A 20,652-nucleotide genomic window follows, 5' to 3' on the forward strand; every position below is an offset into this window, starting at 1 on the left:
ATAAGAACTGCAATACTGGATGAGACCTGTGCTACATCTAGGCCACTATCCTATCTCAGTACCAGATGCTTCAGAGGAAGGTGCAACAAACCCTGCATAGGCAATTATGGAATAACCCGACCACAGAGAAAGTTTCTTCCTTACCCCCATTAACTATAGGTTGGCTTATGCTTTAAAGCATGAGAGTTTTTAATCTCTTCTGAAACTCGTGTATTATTTAATCCTTACTATAATATTATTGTAAACCATACAAGTGCCCAATCCTCTTTTGAATCCTGATTAGTTTTTAGTGCCAATGACATCACGTGGCAATGAAGTTTACAATCTAATTGTGCATTGTGTGAAAGTGTGTTTCCTTTCATCGGTTTTAAATGTGCTGCCTTTTAATTTCATTGATGATCCCTTGTTCCTGTATTAGGAGAGAAAGTGAATAGAAGTGCTCTCTTTACCTTCTCCTTACCATTCATTATTTTGTATACCTCCACTATTTCAACAGATCTCTCAAGAACTTCTGTGCCTCAACACTGGGTGCAACCATTCTCTCTTTCTCAGCAATTACTAGCACCATTTGCAGCCTACCACTTCCCTTCCTTCTGAAATTTCAGCCAGAGCGCACGTATTGTGGTCCATAACCAAGGCTCCTCAGAGACTGCTGACCACAAAGTGCAGAAAAGCTGTGATAGATACAGCATGGGAAAATTTAAGCATATGTTTTCATGACCTTCTCCTAAATACCGCTATACGGTATTCAAGAAGTGCCACGTTTGCAATGTGCACAGGAAATGTTACAATGAGCAAGGGGACCGTCGTAAAGTCTTCCTGGGTAGTTCATTTGGAAGGAAAGGGACCAAAAGTGAGGTCATGGTAAGTGTGGTGAAAAGAGAAGACCTGCAGAAGAGATGAAACATCACTGCCTTTAAACTCATGCACAGCAATCCCAGGGGAGAGGGAAAGTCAGAACAATAAGGTATCATTAATATCAATACAGTATGTTCCTTTTTCCCCCACAGCTGGATTTGGATAAGAACCAGGTGTCACCAGAGGCTATAACTTGCCATCCTCTCCACCCAGGGCTGGTGCAAGGATATTTTGCGGCCTAGGCGAAACTTCCACCTTGAGCCCCCAGACCCGTAACATCGGTTCATTGAGGGGCAAATCCCAACAAGCCTTTATAGACCCCAGGGGCCAGCCATGCCCAGGGACTGCTCCTGAAACCAGGTTCCCCCCTCCCCCTGAACTCTCCTGGAGGGTGCACAGCCCCCCGTGAGCCCTTCCCACCCCGCTGGCCCCCGCCCCGAGTCCACTCAGTGGCTTTGCCGGGCTTGGGCTGCTGCAGCAGCTAGGCAGGGAGGAGCTGCCTTCTGGGGGCTCCTGCAGCAGATGCATGCGGGCAGAGGCCCCCGTGTGTCCCCCTGGCTCCCCCCTCACGGCGCTCGGGCTCTGCCACTCCTGGGAGTGTGAGCTGCCCCTCCCAGAACAGGCTCAGGCCCCTGCACCCCGCCGGCGGCTCACATGCCCGGGAGCTGTAGAGCCCGAGCGTGGTGAGGGGGGTCCTGGGGGGCGCACGGGGGCCTCTGCCGCATGCATCTGCTGCAGCCTGCAGGAGCTTCCGGGGCGGGCGCCAGGCCGCAGCCTGGGCAAGAGAGGCGGGGGGCGCGGCTGCTCCCCGCTAGTGGTGCCACCACCTTTGCAGGACTCCTGCCCCCCTGCACCATGCCAGCTCCTCCATGGCTGGGGCTCACTGCCCCCGCAAGCCAACGCTCTGGCTCTCTGATGCCTCCGGAAGGTGGCTTCTCCCTGCCGAGCCAGAGCACCACTTTTTGGCGCCCCCAGGGTCATCAGGATTTATGGGGCCCTATGCAGTATTATTAAGCTGGTGCCCCTATGCCCGACGGCAGCCTGGGGGGGGGGCGCGCGGAGGGACAAGACAGAAAGAATAACAAGATGCCCAGCCCATCTCACGGTGGCGGAGAGTCACAGTTCCCCACAGAGACCCCTGTACCCTCTCCCTCACACAGAATGGACATGCAGAAGGTACCTAATTAAAAGCACTACAATTGGGAATAAAAAAAGGTCAGTCACAGGTTTTTTGATATGCCCTGAAGTTTGTCAGGCATTTGTAGTAAGGGTGAGGTCAGCTGTCTTGCTGAATACGACATTAAATATTATGGAATACATGATGCAGCTCTTCTCTGTTTTACATTTTATTAATCGGTATTTCTAAGCTGATTTTATATTTTAAATGTACTCTTAAGCCTTCATAAAGTAATCATTCCAAATTACTACATATTTAACTCACTGAAACAGACATTATTTTAAATGAATCAGTCACAGAGGTTTAGTGTGTTCATAACAATGTTCATTGCTTTTAGAAAAAGGGAACAGTCATTTACTGTGTGTGATCTCCATAACAATACACATGTTTATGAAATTTCACCAACTTTAAAAAATATGTTTCCAAAGATTTTAGGCATAACAAAGGATTTTATCTCTTACTAAGGTACTGATTTTGCTTAAAACTAGTTCATCAGATAGTCAGAAGTAAAGAAAGGGAAACTCTTTGTCCAGCTATCTGGAAGCAAAGGGCTGTTGCTTCCTTCAGTTGGGGTGGTGGGGGGGGGAAGGGGGAGGAAAGGGGGTGAAGGGAGAAATGGATGGACAGAAAGGACAGGAAGACTTTGAAAGTAAGTTTTTTTACTATAGTAATTAAAATGTGTATTTTAGATAGAGGGGGTCTTTTGAAGAATTTATTTAAAAAAACCATATGTCTGAAGATCCAAGCATTTAAGGCTAAAGATGATTGTGCATCTAAAAATCTATGCAAGGATTTTTTAGAGATGTGATTTTATAATCTTCACCAACTCACTAATGAAATATTTTTAAAGAAAATTTTACACTAAGGTCCTGTAGACTGACATGTTCTGAGTAAATATGACAGTCATGCACAACTGTTTTTGTCAGGACATTCAGAAACGGACAGTAGATACCTGGGGGTTGGTAAATGCCTGTTAAATGTCTTCATTACTCCTTGAATGGCTCTTTAACAGTTTCAGTGTTGTGCTAATAGGTCTGGCAGGCTGGAGACTGTTTCTCTTTTAACTACTAGATTCCCCTTCCCAGGAAGGCTCAGAGCCTGCAGGAAGGGTCAGAACAGGGATAGGAAACCCAGGTGGGTGGACACTAAGACCCAGTGGTGCCCCAAATTTTCAGGTGCCCTACCCAGCTGCCTATGCCTAAGGACAGCCCTGGGTGCCCCCAACAACTTGCCGCCCTAGGCCACTGGCTAGTTCGCCTAGTGGTTACACCGGCCCTGTCTCCACCCTTTCTCAGAGCCAGTGGATTTGTTGGGCCTAGAGGTGAACAGTCTCAATCTTAGGCCTGGTCCACACTAACCCCCCATTTCGATCTAAGGTACGCAAATTCAGCTACGTTAATAACGTAGCTGAATTCGAAGTACCTTAGTTCGAACTTACCGCGGGTCCAGATGTGGCAGGCAGGCTCCCCCGTCGATGCCGCGTACTCCTCTCGCCGAGCTGGAGTACCAGCGTCGATGGCGAGCACTTCCAGGATTGATCCCAGAAGATCGATTGCTTACCGCCGGACCCGGAGGCAAGTGTAGACCTACCCTTACAAAGAAAAAAATCTACCCAAGATGGTGATAACCATTTGTACTTCTATAATGTATTCCATCCAATGATTTCAAAGCACTAAGCAGGCTTTAAAGACAATGATAGTTTGGGGTTCTCACAAGTGGGTAGACAAAATAAATCCTCTATGTTCTACAGAGTCCATAGTCTACATTTTAAAAGAACTCAGTTACTTTAAGCCACCCAGAACATGGAGATGACTCAGAGTTATCTCGATCCGTGCAGTAAACTTCAAAGGAGCAAATGGTGCTGGTTCATGGGGACGTTTTTCCTCTGGTGGATTTCATAGTGTGCTTGAGATTTTGTTTTAAGTCTCTCTCTAGCCTTATGGTTGCAAAAATAATCCTAAAAATGTGCCACCAAAGCAATAATGTCTGCATGAGTCTGCAGATAATCTGAAACAATAGCTCTGAAAGAGGTGTGACCTGCCCTCCTTCCTTTCACCTGTGGTTGTAATCCTGAAGTCTAATGATGACAATTTAAGTGTCAACAATGTTAATTATGTCACTGTTGATCAAAGCATGTAAGGAGAGGGATGCGATCATATCAGGAAGATCTAACGTGAGTAGGGTCATGTTGTACCATCTCAACTGGTCAGAGTTTGGTTTGTGGGTGGAGAACCCACTCCTTTTCCCCCCCTTCCAATTCAGCACCTAACTGTTGTATTGAGGACTAAACAATACCAGTGCCTCTGCACCAGTTCTTATGCACACTAATCCCTTCAGACCACTTTTCACATAGGCAACAAAAGCAAAAGAATCCCAGGAAACATATGCCTTTATCCAAGAAGTGCTAATTTTAACCCAAGTAAAAAGAAAACTCCACAACATTCTCTTTATGAGTCACATTGTTCCTGACCCTGTGCTGGTGCAAAAGGGAGCAGGAGAGAGGAGATGCAAAGAACTCAGCACAGTCTTGACCAGTGATGCACTGTAGGAACCTAGCACTGCTGTCAGTGTTAGGGTACGTCTATACTTACCCGCTGGTTCAGCGGCAAGCAATCGATCTTCTGGGATCAATTTATCGCGTCTTGTCTAGACGCGATAAATTGATCCCGGAAGTGCTCGCCGTCGACGCCGGTAATCCTGCTCCGCGGGAGGAGTAGGCGGAGTCGACGGGGGGAGCCTGCCTGCCTGCTGCGTGTGGACCCGCGGTAAGTACCTTTAAGTTCGAACTAAGATACTTCGACTTCAGCTATGTTATTCACGTAGCTGAAGTTGCGTTTCTTAGTTCGAACTGGGGGCTTAGTGTGGACCAGCCCTTAGACCCTCATAGTGGACAGGATGAGAGTATGAGCCCTGAAAATTCTGCACCAGCAAGACGGGCCTCATACTGGGGGTGGAAAACATATGTTACCCCTTTCTAAAGCGTAGTGGAGTCCCTGCTGTGACATGCACTTCCCCAGAAGAATTCTGTCCCAGTCCAAACACCAGCAGGTGCTCTTGCTGTAGCATAATGTCGCCTAACCTCTACAACAATGTGAGCTGCAGCATAAAGCCACAAGCTACAGCCTAACATGGGTAATGTTTACTACAGCACCTTGTGCTATAGTTTAACAAGAACTCCTTAACATTCTGAGGTATAGGAAACCTAAATACAAACAGTTAAGTCTGGGCCAGAAATTCTAAAATAAATGGCTAATAAATAAAAGTGGTCCGATGCGGTCTTGTATTTCATAGTTTCATGGAGTTTAAGGTCAGAAGGGACCATTAGATCATCTCATCTGACCTCCTGTGCAACATGTCCCTAAATTTCACCCAGTTATCCCATGTATTGAACCCAATAACTTGTGTATGAGCTCTGAAGGATCAAGAAATGTGTTGTTTCATTTGGAATAGGGGCTTCTTTTAATAAAAGCTGCAACGTGTCACTTTCAAACCCATGCATATCAGGGAGGTAATTTCAGTGTTGCCAGTTCTCACAGGTTTATCACAAGTCTTGAGTTACTTGAGGGTTTATTTTTTAGCCTCCAGCTCCCAGAGTCATGTGATTACATGAGAATCTCAGCTTTCACTAAACAAGTCTCTAGCCCTCATGATGGCAGAGAAAAGTTCAAAATTGTGACCCAAATGCACCCTAAAGGCTCAAACACCAAAAGGTAAAGAAAAAGACCCAAAACGTATATTTTAAAATCTCAGGATTTTGGGGCCCTGACTCATGAGTTTTAGGGTTGACAGTATTGTAATTCAGTCACTTTCAAATCAATTTTAGGTTGTTTTCTGCTTTGACTTAATCATCTCTCAACTGTTTCCCCTGCCCCCCTCCCCAATCACGCTCAATTCTGAGAGTGCAGTTTTCCCCTTTGATCTTTTGACTGTACTTAGGAGTTAACAAATAACCTATTCCTACTCACTAAGAATAATAAAAATGCTCTCTCAAGCTTACCCACAAACTTCTGTGGGGTGGAGCTTTTACGCTTTCCCATGTTGCTTGTCAGCTTCTCTATAACAGCAGGTCTCTCAAAAGGCACCAGAGAAATATTGTTGTCCATCCCAGGCTCTTGTTCCTTACCATCTTCCATAGGAGGTACTACGTAAAACCAAAAAGTCACATCAGACAGGTCTGGCTACACTTAAGAGATGGCACTAACTATTTTGAGCCCTGTAGACTATAGTGCATATTAAAATACCAGTGAAACAAGGTGCAAGGAATACAATTGGCAATGAAACAGCATTAAAGTTTGAGCAGTTAGGGCCAAATTTTCAAATGTGGGCCTCCGATTTTGAGTGCTTCCCTGTGGGAGCTGTCACGTGCATTGCACTTTCGAAAGTCACCCTTGAGACCTGATTCTCCGTTGCCTTCCACCGTGTGTATTCAGTGATACCAGTGCACAGTGAGCGTGAAGTGCTATCCTTGTGTGCCGGTAGCATTTTATACTCTCTTTGCTCCCATGTCAAAAGGTGCATGGCAATGAAGATTCAGGCCTCTTCTGGCTAAAGCTGAGCACCCGAAAATGGAGGCTTACAAAATCAAAGTCCACTTTTGAAAATGTGGGCTTTAGTGTATATGTCCTTTTTCCATGCATGCGACTGCTACTCTTCCAGCCATAATGCATCTAATTTATAAGATCATCATCTCATAGTTTCCCGGTTTAGGTGAATGGCATAAAACAGAGGTTCTCAAACATTTTTACAGCCTCAATCACCAATGAATGTCAAGATGCCTTGTGGACATCTACCCACCCTATGTGATCAGCAGACAACCTCCTTACCCACTGAATAACATCCCTGTGGCAGCTACAGGAACTATTTTCATGCAGGAGGAATACTTGGGAAATAGGTATGTATTTTCAGCGGTCTTTGAAGCAAAAAAGAGAAGTTAATGACACCTTCTGTTATTGCTTATTTCACCCTTCATCTAATGCCTGGTCTGATTCTCTCAGCTGGAAATAAGGAGCAGGCACCAGAAGCACATGAACAGCAAGTACTCCACAGACTGCCAACTACTTTTATGTGCCTAGCTGGAAAAAAACAAAAACCTATGACTGCTCACCTAATACTTGAGCAATACTTTGTTTTCTTGTGGTTTCTCATTTACAAGCACTAGAAGATTAGTTTAATGAGTAGAACTATCTGACTGACTGTCACCAGCTGAGGATCAGGCCCACAATTTCTGAATCATTCCAATTCATCACAATAGGCTGAAGAATTTATGCATGACAAAAGGCAATTCCAGTTGTTTCACTTGTTCCATAGCATTGAATCTAATAAATAAGCTCATTGGCTCTGATTCATACACAGAAGACAGCTTTGGCGGAACAAGTTCAACCATCAGTGTCTTTGTGCTAGTTGGAGGTTAGTAGCGCTATGATTATGATTTATACTTAAGAAAGATTCTTGGGCAGCAAACCGAAACAGGTTTCTGGAATGGCAGAACAAACAATTGCTCTAATCTGTATGACCTGAGGGCCCCATCCTGCTCTCCTTACTTAGGCAAAACTCCCACTGAAGTCAAAGGAAATTTTACCAGAACAAGGAGAGCAGGATTGGACCCTAAATCTTCTATTGTTCCCTTCTTTTTCCTCACACCATGGCAACTTCCTTAAAACTCAGTTCCCAAGGACTTTATCATGTACTCCTCATGCATGAGTGTAGTCTGTTTGGAGACCACAAGATGATTCAGCACTGCATTACTCCATTGTGACTCCACTGATATCAGTGCTAATGAATCTCCTATTCTTAAATATGTGGCGATTTGGTAGCACAATACACATTAAAATGAGATGATAAAAGCATTGCCTTTGCCTCCTAAAAAGGAAGAGCAAATACCCGGCAATTACGAAATAAAAGACCTGTTCTGGTGAACGTCTCAACTCTCAGAAGTACTGGGAGCATAAGCTTTCGTGAGTAAGAACCTCACTTCTTCAGATGCATCTGAAGAAGTGAGGTTCTTACTCACGAAAGCTTATGCTCCCAATACTTCTGTTAGTCTTAAAGGTGCCACAGGACCCTCTGTTGCTTTTTACAGATTCAGTCTAACACGGCTACCCCTCTGATACATCTCAACTCAGACAGTCAAGAACACGGGACAATTTATTCCTTTGATTCCATTTGTGTTTGTGCTGCTAGGGAAGCTGAATACTTTGAGTCTTAGAATCGAGCATATGCTGTAAAATGATTTACGCTGCTGCCTTTTTATTTGTACAGGATGCTCCCACTGAGAAACACAATGATTTCTCATTTACCAGGGAATCCTGCTGGCACCAGTGAAAATAATAGAAGAGAAACAGCACAAATACAAGATGAAACCAATGTTTACAAAAATGGTGTGTGGTATGCGAGTGACCTAATTAATATCCAGTGCAGACTTCAAGGCTTGGGGTAACCAGGCTGACCAGGTAGGAAGTATGAAAAATCAGGACGGGGGTGGCGGGGTAATAGGAGCCTATATAAGAAAAAGCCCCAAATATCGGGATTGTCCCTATAAAATCGGGATATCTGGTCACCCTAGGGGTAACAGACAGCAGACTAGATTTAGGAAGACTACTTAGGTAGCTTGGGCTGCTCCATAGAATCCTACATTAGGCCTATTTAGGGATGTATTGAAAACATGGGGAGATTTTCAAAGACATAAATGCTGACACCCGTGTCTTGGATAAAGGTATGTGAAATTTCCTAGGTGAAATTTGACCAACATACAACTAGACTTCTTTCTTCCATAGAAAGCGAGGAACACGTTACAATGTTCACAGAAACATCTTACAATCAATACATTAGGCAAGGATTTTGCTCGGACTCCTCTGTGGAATATCATCAATACAGTACCAGCTTTCATATTTCTGAAACTGATAGTAAGACGGTTGCTCCACATTTAACAAAAGGTGGTGACTCTATTATCTGGTTCAAAACAAGACTAGGGCATGGGACCTTTGCCAATACAGTCAAGTTCCAAGCGGAAATATTACTGTTTCTGACCCTCTTCAATATTTATGGTACTGGGAAGATAAATTGCCGAAATGTGGTTGGTTATGTAGATTTCAGAAAAAGCAACAGCAACAAAAACAACCACTCCTAATTTGTTAAATCACAGACAAATCAAGATTAGATTGGTTAGATGTTGCCAGCATGGAAACTTGAAAGGTGAAACTGAACATCATGTCATTGCAAATATTTAAAATCAAGATCTATTATTTGATGTTTTTAAAAAAAGGAATGTATCATATACGTTAAGAAACAACTGACAAATGAGTAATCAGATGCCTATTTCCTGTATGCTGTAACACGAGGCACCCTGTTTGGATTTGCTTTTAATTTTAAGGGGAAAAAAAATCAATACCTAAGTAAAAGCCAAAAAACCAAAGTCCACATAATTCACTGAGGAATATTAGTGTTATAAAATAGAAAAACAAACCAAGAAAGATAACACATGCTCACAACTAAGGCCCAAGTTCTGCAAAGCATGTCTATTCAACAAATACGAAGTCCTGCAAAGGATATGCTTAAGTGCTTTTCTGATAGGGGATGGACTTAAGCAGGCACTTAAGTGCTTTCCTGTACTGGAGCTTAAGCAAAGATGTTGAGTTTCCTCTGACATTTGCAAGAGAGGATATTAAAAGTAACACTAACTTGTTAGCCCATCCTTTTAGTACACAGACCTAGACAGTCTTCAGGGTGACAAGAGTTGAGGAACACTGCTTCAAAGCCTCCATTTCCTTGAAACTAAGGGGACTGTAGATCAAAAGGCTGGACAACTTTTAGTTTGGGGTTTTTTTTAGTTGTATGAAATCACACACATGTAATAGGAGTCTGCGTATAATTCGAGCAACAGAGAACACTGCATAACAAAAGTAAAAACAGTCACTCAGGACATGTTTAGTCCCTGAATGTTGTTTAAAATAGTAAAGCTATGCTGGTTTACATCAGCTGAGGCTCTTGACCCTCAGCCTCCTTTGCTCAGCTCACATTAATGATATTTAAAAAAAAAAAAGAAAAAAAAAAAAGAATGACAGGGGAAATTCTCATGAATCCTGGTGGGAAGAACTCCCTGGAGTCAGCATTGAAACCCAAATTCTACTCACTTATGTAGGAATAAAAGGACCCACCATCTGTAATGTGTCAAGCTGACTTTTGGGGATTGCAGAGGACTGGACTCCCTCTCTTTGCTTATTTATGACCCCAAAAATAAGAAAGAGAATAATCATGAAGCATCGGTTTTGAAGAATTTCTCTAGCCTTTTTCTCTGTGAAGATAAGAACGGCCATACTGGGTCAGATCAAAGGTCCATCTAGCCCACTATCCTGTCTTCTGACAGTGGCCAATGCCAGGTGCCCCAGAGAGAATGAACAGAACAGGCAATCATCAAGTGATCCATCCTGTCGCCCATTCCCAGCTTCTGGCAAACAGAGGTTAGGGACATCATCCCTACCCATCCTGGCTAATAGCCATTGATGGACCTATCCTCCATGAACTTATCTAGTTTTTTTTTTTAACCCTATTATACTCTTGGCCTTCACAACATCCTCTGGCAAAGAGTTCCACAGACTGTGCGTAGTGTGAAAAAATACTTCCTTTTGTTTGTTTTAAGCTAGAATCTGTAAACTGGTACAAATGCGTAGCTAAGATTGAAAGTTTGTCTTTGATTTTTCTTAAAGATCACAGATTATTCATGATCACTGCTATAGACATCCAGCACTGGTCTCCATTATACTCACACAGGGCTGGGACCCTGGAAACCTAGAGTTAGAGGTCCCCAGACTAATTTTTCACCTGGGAGGACCAGCACTGCCCAGCCTGCTACCTCATGGCAACTTTCTTCTGGCAAGTTGTCTACAAGTGAGCTACCTGTTTTGCTGTAGCAGGCTGCATGGCTTCTAGCCACAAAGGGCACGTTAATGGCATGTTACCGGACTAAGCAAGAAAGTGAGAGCCAGAAACTTCTGCATTTTAACCCATGCTCTGATTACCTAACCCCCTTTGTGGCTTTAGTTAGGTGATTTATCTATCTAAAAAACAGAGACAACGATACTTACCTTCCTCACAGGGCTGTTGTGAGAATGAATGAGTAAATGAATTAATGAAGGACCAAATTGAGCAGAATGCATAAACACCCCTCCAGGGGGTGCCCCCAGCTTATTAGAACAGCTCATCTTGGCAAAAAAAAAAATGTTAATTGTTGGCAAGGATGCACGGGTCCCAGCACAAACAGCTGGGCTCCCCTTCTTCCAACAGCAAGACACTGGTAGGGACAAGAAAATCCCCACCCCAGCTTTTTATAAAAAGCTCATTGCAGGACCGCCCCAGAGAATCACTTTGCTAAGTGTAAGTAGGAGTCAGTTATGCTGCGGTGGTTTCCTAGATCCAGGCAAATAGATTATGGCTCATTCTGGTAACAAACTAAGAAAAGCACTGGGTAATCCCATGCTGGGTGTATCTCCAGAAACATAGTAAATGAGAAAAAAGTTACAAAGACACACAAGAAAGCTCAAGTTAAGGGGGTGCTGAGTAATTCCAAGATATCCAACACCCCAATCAGTTAGCTCACAACAATACTGATCTTGAAAAATACACAGTATGGCAAGGGCCAGAAGGAAATATCGGCACATTTTTGCACAATACATTCTTAGTGGTAGACTAAGACCTAACTTTTAGCCCTTTTGTAAGGGGCACCGCATAGCTGTGCCGACTTCGGGGAGGCTGTGGGAAGGAATTGTGTCTCAGTCAGTCACAAATCCTTCTAGTTTTCCCCTGAGCTCCAGAGAGGAGGGAAGTTGCTGCAGTCACTTTTATAGGGCAGGGATTACATCCCCTCCTTCGATGGCTAAGCTACGCTGGCAGGCATGTTAGTAGACCAGACTCTGCTCACTGTTGGGTCAAGCTGTGGATTCGAAGAGCTTGCTGACCTAGCTCCTCACCACCTTGCCCAAAGCAGAAACAGGTTGGCCACATAGCGGGGTGGGCCTTGTACTCCCTTACTCACTTGCATGGCAGGAGATTTAAACACCAAAGGACTTGTCTACATGAGAAAGTTGCACTGGATTCACTTAAGGTGGGATTTTAAACTCATTTAATTAAACACATTGAATGGCTGTGTGGATGCTCTTATTTGACTTTAAACCAGATTTATTCCAGATTAATTTAAACCCATTAAGAACAGACAAACTAGACTAAGGGCCTGTCTTCACTACCACATTAAATTGGTGCCCCTGCATTGATGCAGCAGTGCGGACGTAGCACGTCCAGTGAAGACACATTACATTGATAGGAGAGTGCTCTCCCATCAACGTAATTACTCCACCTGAGCGAGACACCCAATGTAAGTTACGTCACTCAGGGTGGCGTTTTTTTCACACCCTTGAGCAACATCACTTACATCCACTTAGGCGGTAGTGTACAAAAGCCCTAAGAGTGTTCAGACAGATGTTTGGACCGGTCTAACTTAAATTGGTTGAAAAACGGATTTAAGTTAAAACTTGTGAATCTTCTAGGTGTAGAAAAGGCTAAGAACTTGGCCCACACAGTCTATGTTTCACCTTTAAGTAGTTCCTTCCAAGCAAATCTAAAACTGTCTCAACACTGGCAAAGATAAGTGTTTTTGACTAGAAGGGGAGTAGAATCTGGAGAGATCTCCCACAACACAATCCCTGAAGCACTTACTTGTAGCTTTCATAACTGCGTTTTATGGAGAAAGCTCACTAAAGACCCAGTTCTCAAAAGAACTACACACACCGACTTAACTTTAGCCCCTGAAAGAAGCCCCATTGAAGTCACAGGCGCCTAAGACTCTTCTTGGGAATGGTGGGGCTGGGTAAACTCTTAGCTTAAACACTATCAGTCCAAAAAGATCATGTATGTCTGAAAGTCAGGGTACAAAAAAGCCCTGACCCAAAGACCACTGAAATCAGAGGGACTATTTCTACTGACCTTTATGAGCATTAGATCAGGCCTAAAATGTTTAGTCACAAACATCAATCTTTCTGAATGTACCAGATTTTAAATGCTTATTTTCTTCTCCATGGCATTTCTGGTGGTGGTATATAATTGAAATTATTTAACAGAGCAAACTGAAATTTTTCCAATGCAACTTTTTTTTGAGGCGGGGGGGGGGGGGGGGGGGAGAGAAGAGAAGAATATTTAATGAAAAAATTAGCCAGTATAAAAATGCTTGTGATTTTTTTCACCAAAATTTTCTATTAGAAATAATTTATTTAAATTGGGGTCTTTTCGGTCTTGGCTTCTTGTTATATATTTTTGAAAAAAATTCTTTTTAAATTTTTAAGTAAATAAAAATCCCACCATGTGACTAAACTGACCAATGAAAAGTTACACAGTAGCAAAAAACAAACAGAAAACTCCCAACCAGAAAACACACAGAAAGGAAAAAAAAACAGGCTGCTTTTAATTTCCTTCCTCTTTTTCATTTAGCAATGCTGCAAATTTTGACTGGTTAGCTTAGTCACTCGGTAGGATTTTTTTTAAACAAAATTTTAAAAATATTTTCAAAAAGTATACCAAAAATCAAAAAATAAAATTTTCAATAAACATATTTTAAAAAGGATAAACCATTTCATGAAAAAATTCAAAAATCAAAAAACTGCACTTCAAAAACTAAAACCAAAAATAATTTTGAGAGTGGTTATGGTTTGTTTTTTTTAAATTTTACCACCCACTAAAGATAAAACTACGTTCTCATAACCTGCTTTTTATATCCTCTTTTGCAAGCTCTTTATACTACACAAAAAGCCTCAATAAGCTTTTTCACTATACTATTTACACATATAGCATGCCTATTATGTAAAAATAGTTACATATACACATTTTATATACATTACATTTACCAATCTTGCCAAATTCTACTTTCGTACTTGCAACGCGGAAGCTTTGTTTTTACAAAGACTACAATATTTTTAGTTTCTCTCATAATCGGTTATGTTAAAGGGTGGGCAAATAACAGGTTTTATATTTACACACACACACACACACACACACACACACCCACCCATGTAGGTACGTACACACACAGTTATCATGAAAAATACAATATATATTATGCACACACATCCATATAGATGCACATACACACACACACACACACACACACACACACAGGGAAAAATCCTGGCTCCTCTGAAGTCAAAGGGAGTTTTGTTGTTGACTTCAGTGGGGCCAGGATTTGATGCACGGTTTCTGTCTTTCTTAAGAATATTTACACGTAACTGTTCTGGGAAGAATGGGGTTATTTTAAGTTTAAAAAAAAAATGGAGAAAAACAAACATGAAATAAGTGCAGAAGTCACTCCGAGGTACAGGAGGCTCCTGAACATCATTTCCACCCACCATGGTGACTCATGACCTGCCCAGCAGCCTCCATACTGACATTCTGAAGATAGTTGTGGCAGCGTTCCTTGTGTTCCTCCAGCGAACTGCGCTGCTTGTAGCTCCGGCCGCAGTAGTTACACTTATGAGGCTTACCCACTGTGGAAAGAACAGAGCTTCAGGTTAAATTGTCATCTGCACCAAAGTTACATCTCCGTTACAAGCAACAAAGGGTACGGAAAGACATTTACAAAGGTCATTTAAGTCCCAACCCTTTTCCCCTTGCCCTATTTTCCCACCCCCCACGCACCTCCGCCCATCTACCACACACATCACCCTACTGATTATTCACACTGACATTCACAAAAAGGCTGACTTGGTAGCAAAGCCAATAAGCAGATTGCACCTATGAGGAGAAACAAGCAGCTCAATCAATCACCAACCCTGGTGGGAAAACTTCTAAGCAATTTTATCCATAGCATCAGCATTTGCCCTCACATAAGCTTGCTGGCCTACTTCAACATCAAAGTGGTGGGGATGGAATTGCATGACACGAGCAAGTTCTCCTTTGGGTCAGCCTATTTTGCCAAAATGGTATGTCAGAACTGAGCAGTCACCATATATATGGACTGGCTAGTTAAAAACAAAAACAAAAACAAAAAACGACAAACACACACAGACACACATGCACACACACAACCAGGGAGGCTGCACAGTAAAAACAGACTCAATGAAGGCAAGAGACAATTCCTATATTATTTTTAGTTTCACTCAAGAGCAACATGATCTGGCAAAGGTCTTAATATGCACAAAACCTAGCATCAGATCCTAGTAAAGTGATGCCCTTTCATAGCATGTCATGAAGAAACCACAAAAATAGCTTAATCCTAGAGCTAGAAAGCTAGCCAAATGGTATGTTTTGCCAAAACCATGTTAATATTTTTTTAAAATACATATTACATATAGAACATGAACATATCCTCTAATAACTAGAGGGCTATTTATTCAGTACTGGAGGTTTGGCAATCGCATTAGGCGGAGACTTTTAAAGCTGCCTGGGGGCGGGGGGTTAGAATGTTCAATTCTCAAATGCCTTATGCAGCTTTGAAAAACTAAGTCATAATTTTTAAACAAAGACCAGGCAAATGTGTTCTTTGGGATAATATAGGTGTATTCAATATGTTTCTCCCAGTATAGGAGGGTGGATGTCTCCCAGGCCTGGCAATAGGATACAGTCCTTCACCTTACAATTACCAAAGGAAATCCAAGCCAAAAGCTACTATTACCATCTCATGACTGTTGGGTGTCTCACATGAAGTACGATGGTGATCTCAGTCCAGTTCTTACTAAAGAGGTATCCACAGCATAAAAACCACCTGCACCTGGGTATCTGGGTGCACGCATGTACCCCAATGTGTTGGCCTGGGTCCTTTAAAACTGGGAGCTGTCGTTGCAGGGCACATGACAAGGAGCAAGCATCTGTGCATTCCCTCTGGGGCACCTGGCATTGGCCACGATCGGAAGACTGGATACTGGGCTAGATGGACCTTTGGTCTGACCCAATATGGCCGTTCTTGTGTTCCCTACAGAAAGCCAGATAAAAGGCTTCCTGTCTCTGTGGTAGAGCCAGCAGACAGAAGAGACCCAGGGTCAGGAAGGTCATATGGGGTCTCTCTCCATAGTAGCCAAGAAATAAAGGGAGTGTGTCCCCTCTCCCCTCCTGGCTGGTGGAAGCAAAGAAAGCTTCAGGTGGTCAAACATTTTCCATCAAAACTTTTTTTTTTTTTAATAGAAAATTGGGTTTTCGATCAAAATGATTTTTTTTTTCCAGAAAGTCTCTGCTTTCCTCAAATATATTTGATGAAACCTCAACATTTTCTGCAGGGTAAAAAGATATTCCAATCACCTCTAGTTAGTACCCAGGACTGAGTTTGTTTGCTCTTGTTCTGGAACTCCTATTTAGAAAGAAAGGCAGCTCTAAGGAAAAGGTCTTGGACTGAATGGTTGTCGGGGGCATTATTCTATTTACACCCCAACAGGTGAGTTTGCCCACCAGTTTACACCACCATCGTAACTGACATTTTTGCTGGTAGTCTCAGCTGAGACCAAGGATTTGGGACCTGATCCGAAGCCTACTGAAGTCAATGGAACGCACTGATTGAAGTCACTAGGTTTGGACTAGGCCGCAAATATTTATGGATGCTAAACTAGCTTCTCACTCCTGGAAGTGGTTCTTATAGAACACCTTGACTGGGCAGAATAGGAAAGCTTCTTTTACCACAACTCATACTGTCCTCATTGTGGAGGGAAGAGACTTCAGTTTCCTACACTCTGGTTACTTTCCTGAGAAATAAATGCACTCAGGACCTACTGAAGTCAAAGGGATTGATTACATTGATTTGAGTTAGCACTGCATCTGACCTCCAGTTTTCTAAAAGTCCAGATATCTAAGCAATTACACATTGTAAAATAATTTGGCTAATCCAGATAATCAGATTCCTTATATGCACTGTAAGGCATGAAGAAAAAGCCCAGGTACCTTCAACTCTCAAGAAGCATCAGCCTCTAGTATTAGTTACGTGTATTATTGCTTAGTGTATTAAATTTTTTTGCTATAATTCGGAGGCACTAGATAACATGTCTTGACTCCTGTAATTATAACAAGTGCAAGCAAAATTGAAGAAGTTATCATTTGCATTCCCCACTTTCATAAGGACCATTTGACAAATTGCATATGATCAGTGAGACTGAGATTTTCAAATGTGTCTAAGGTGTTTATGTGCCCAAATCCCACTGAATTGCATGGCTTATAAAAGATGCTAAAAGCAATAGTATACAGTGGATTTCCCATTTAATGTCATATTGAAACCAAATCTGAACCTTTGGCTTGGACCAGCCCCCACGGGGAGGAGGGCGGGGGGAAAAGAGAACCACCCAACCCCACTCTGCCCCCAGCTCTGCTCCTGGCTATGTCGCCAAGCTCCGAGCCCCGACAGTGGGCACAGCTGCAGCGCTGGTCTTGTTCCCAGCCACAGTTCCTGGTTCCCACTCCCGGCCGTGGTTCCTGGCTCCTGGTTCCCAGCCATGGCCCTGTTCCTGGCCCCTGACCACAGCTCTGGCCCTGGTCCCAACCCCGTTTCCCCATCACAGCTCTGGCCCCGGCCCTGGCTCCCCACTGAGGTGCTGGTCCTGTACCCAGCCCCTGCTCCAGACTGCAGCTCCCGGGGGGGGGGGAAGGGGCATGGACCAGGTAAGGGGGGGGGGCAAAAAATTTGGGGACCATTGGTTTAAGGAAACTTCTTTTAAGTCATAAAAAAGGTCCACACAAGCAAAAGTGCCGGTACGGCATTCACACTGCATTTTGTTCTCAAATGAGCTGCAAATACATAACAGAATGCAAAGTAAGTCAAGGGGAAACTACCCATGGAAAAGAATAAGGCATCCCAGGTAATAATGTGCCATAAGCATACATGACAAAAGCATGTAGAAGATGCTAAAAGCAATGGTACACACGAGGGGTAAAATCCTGGTCCCACTGACTTCAGTAGGCCCAGGATATCACCACACATTTCTACATGTTGGCAACCATGTTCTGTTTTCTACAGCAGCCTGGAAAAGGATTCCTTCCTTTCCACCTGTTCCTAGTTCTACCCACTGTGCATAGCTCAGCAGTCTAGATGTGTGTTTGAAGAAGGCACTGGCCCACTATATTTGTTAGAGACTTAGGTCTCAATTGAAAGCCCACTGAAATCAATGGGATTCTTTCCACTGACTTTCATGGGCTTTCAGGCATTTAAAGTCTGAAAAATTCTGCAGACAGGTATTAAGCTCCCGATTTCTGAATTCAGCCTTGCAATTTGAAGTTGTCTGGCTTTTCGCCTGAGATGCTCTGTTCGAATCACATCCTGGGCTTGGCATCTTGTAGTGAAGTTTAAACTACAACTGAAACCCTGATACCTCATGGAAGGTTGGCAGCTGCTATTTGATCATCATCATCATTGTTGAACCAGCCCAATACTGCAAAAAATATTGAAGACATTTAATTTTAGCACACACTGTCAGGGACAGGGTCATAGCTGTGAATTACTAACATCATCATTTAACATTTATATTGCAGTAGCACCTAAAGAACACAAACAAGTTGCACCTCATTGTGTTTGCTGCTGTACAAATAGTAAATGATAGTCCTGTATTCAAGGAGAATAATTAAGTCAAGTGTTGAATTTTTAGAACCACATTCAAGGTCTTAGCTCTGAAAGTAACTTAGCTATAGGCAATGCCAATAATGCTACTCAAAGAGGGCATATGTAATAGTTTCCATTCAGGAATGTCACAGCATGAAGCCCATGAGGATTAGTATCACTTTATATTTAAAACAGAGCCTTTCATCAAACTTACTTGAACAATACACAATCTGTAGGAGAATCAGCACTGAAATGTAGCTCCCTCAGATGTGGGATTTGACAGCTGTTTCACTACGCATCGGAACTCTATCCAACGTGTTAGGGGGGAAAATGAAGGACACTGCTCTTACATACCCAAGTGTAACTTCTGTGTGACATCGTTGTTTGATAATTATAATAAATATCAAACATTTAGTTGTGTTCAGTCCTGGGCACTTCTTTATAAGAAAGTTGTTGACAATTAAGAGGCAGTTCTGATAAGAGAGCCTCTCTCTTTAGGAATGATTTGGACAGAATTCTGCACTCAGTTACACCCGTGTAAAACTACTCTACTGAGATCAGCTTTAAGCAAGGTAGGAAGTTCGGTTCTGTGGGTAAAGCCTGCGTCTGTGACTCTAGAGACCTAGGTTAAATTCCTGGCTCTACCAAAAACTGATTGTGTGACCTTGCAAAAGTTCCACGGTCTTTTCTCACTATTGTTCCCCATATAGAGATAATTCTCTACCTCAGAGGTGTAATGAAAATAAATTTATGAAAGTTGTGAGCTGATCACACATTAAGGCAATGGGGGTCATACAAGGATGTACAAGAATTTGGACCATATCTATAGCCTGACAAATCAAGAGCTTAAAAAGAAGGGAGAGAGATGATAACAATATACCTGATACTGGAGTAAACGTCGAAGAGGAAATATTTAGGGTAGTACAGTTGAGGGTAGGGAGTGAGTAGGAGTAAGGAGTAAGAATTAGAAAAAAAAATTTAGGCTGAATATCAGAAACATTTCCAGATACATTGTCCTATTAAGCAGGGAAGGGTCATATGGTTTAGCGGGTACTAAGGATTAGTTTGAAAGACATTGTCAAGATAAGACAACAAAGCCTTCCCAACAACGTACAATATCTCGGGCCTGTAATTAAATCAACACACTTTATTTTCTTGAGCTGCGTGTCCCCAAAGTTTCACACAGACAAATATTTGCACGAATAACAACCCTGAATAAAGTATCGAAAAATTAAAATCAAACCTGAATGCACTCAGGCTTTGAGCAGTACACAATATACTCCTGCTTCCCCTTCACAACCAGCTGCTGCTGCTTAATGATTGTAAATGTGTTCATTGAAATTCATGGGGGTTCTTTGATTTTTGCCTGGGAGATTACACACACACACCAATCTGCAGGATCCAAGATATCGGCACCCAGAAGCTGGCGAGTTTACCGAGCGAATGAACGTGAACATACAGAAATGTGACTAGTAATTTAGGGTGTCTCAATTTTTGAGCGTCCAGCTTAAGACATCCTTAACGAGGTCTGATTCTCAGAAAAGGGCCGAGCACCCACCCTCTGAAAGTCAGGCCTTTTATAAGGCATCTCATGTTGAGCACCCAAAATCATTAGTCTGTACTGAAAATCTTGGCTGTGATTTTTAAAAGAGTTAAACTTTTGCACTTATCAGTCCAAAATGAGGTAGCAACATGTGGGATAAATTCTAATGTCTGATCCACCTGGCGGATCACTTTAAGGCTATTTTGTTCCATAATGTGGATCAAAGAGAAAAAACTTTAGTTCTGAACACATTCTAGTCCCATCACTGCACAAGAGCAGGAGTTGGGAATGAAAGACCTGCCTATTAATGAATTGTAACACAAGAAAGCAACATCATAGCATTGCTTGGGGAAAAAAGATAAAACCGGTTCTAAAACATGGGCCAATTCTTCAAACTGTTACTCACATGAGTGAGGCTTTGCAGGATCAAGGTGTTTATATTTGCTGTTGTTGGTTTCTTTTAATTCACGGGTGGACAGATGGTGTTTCACCTTTGAAAGTTTCCGTATTGTTTTAAGTTGGGTGTAT

General features: G+C 42.6%; 1 protein-coding gene across 13 annotated transcripts in view; it reads right to left on the bottom strand.

Annotated features, from left to right (window-relative positions):
• IKZF2 (IKAROS family zinc finger 2) overlaps positions 1–20,652 on the bottom strand; it is a 149,709-nt gene that overhangs the window by 14,892 nt on the left and 114,165 nt on the right. For 10 of the 13 annotated variants that reach the window (XM_005279674.4, XM_065562135.1, XM_065562132.1 and 7 more), the window contains 2 exons: positions 14,419–14,556; positions 6,033–6,176 (listed from right to left, as the gene is read on the bottom strand). In XM_005279674.4, the coding sequence (XP_005279731.1) occupies positions 6,033–6,176; positions 14,419–14,556 (282 nt within the window). The remainder of the gene's footprint in view (positions 1–6,032; positions 6,177–14,418; positions 14,557–20,652) is intronic. The other 3 variants (XM_065562137.1, XM_005279673.4, XM_005279675.4) reach the window with 1 other exon arrangement.

This window comes from Chrysemys picta, chromosome 11 (genome assembly GCF_011386835.1).
Source record: "Chrysemys picta bellii isolate R12L10 chromosome 11, ASM1138683v2, whole genome shotgun sequence".
Classification (NCBI taxonomy): domain Eukaryota; kingdom Metazoa; phylum Chordata; order Testudines; family Emydidae; genus Chrysemys; species Chrysemys picta.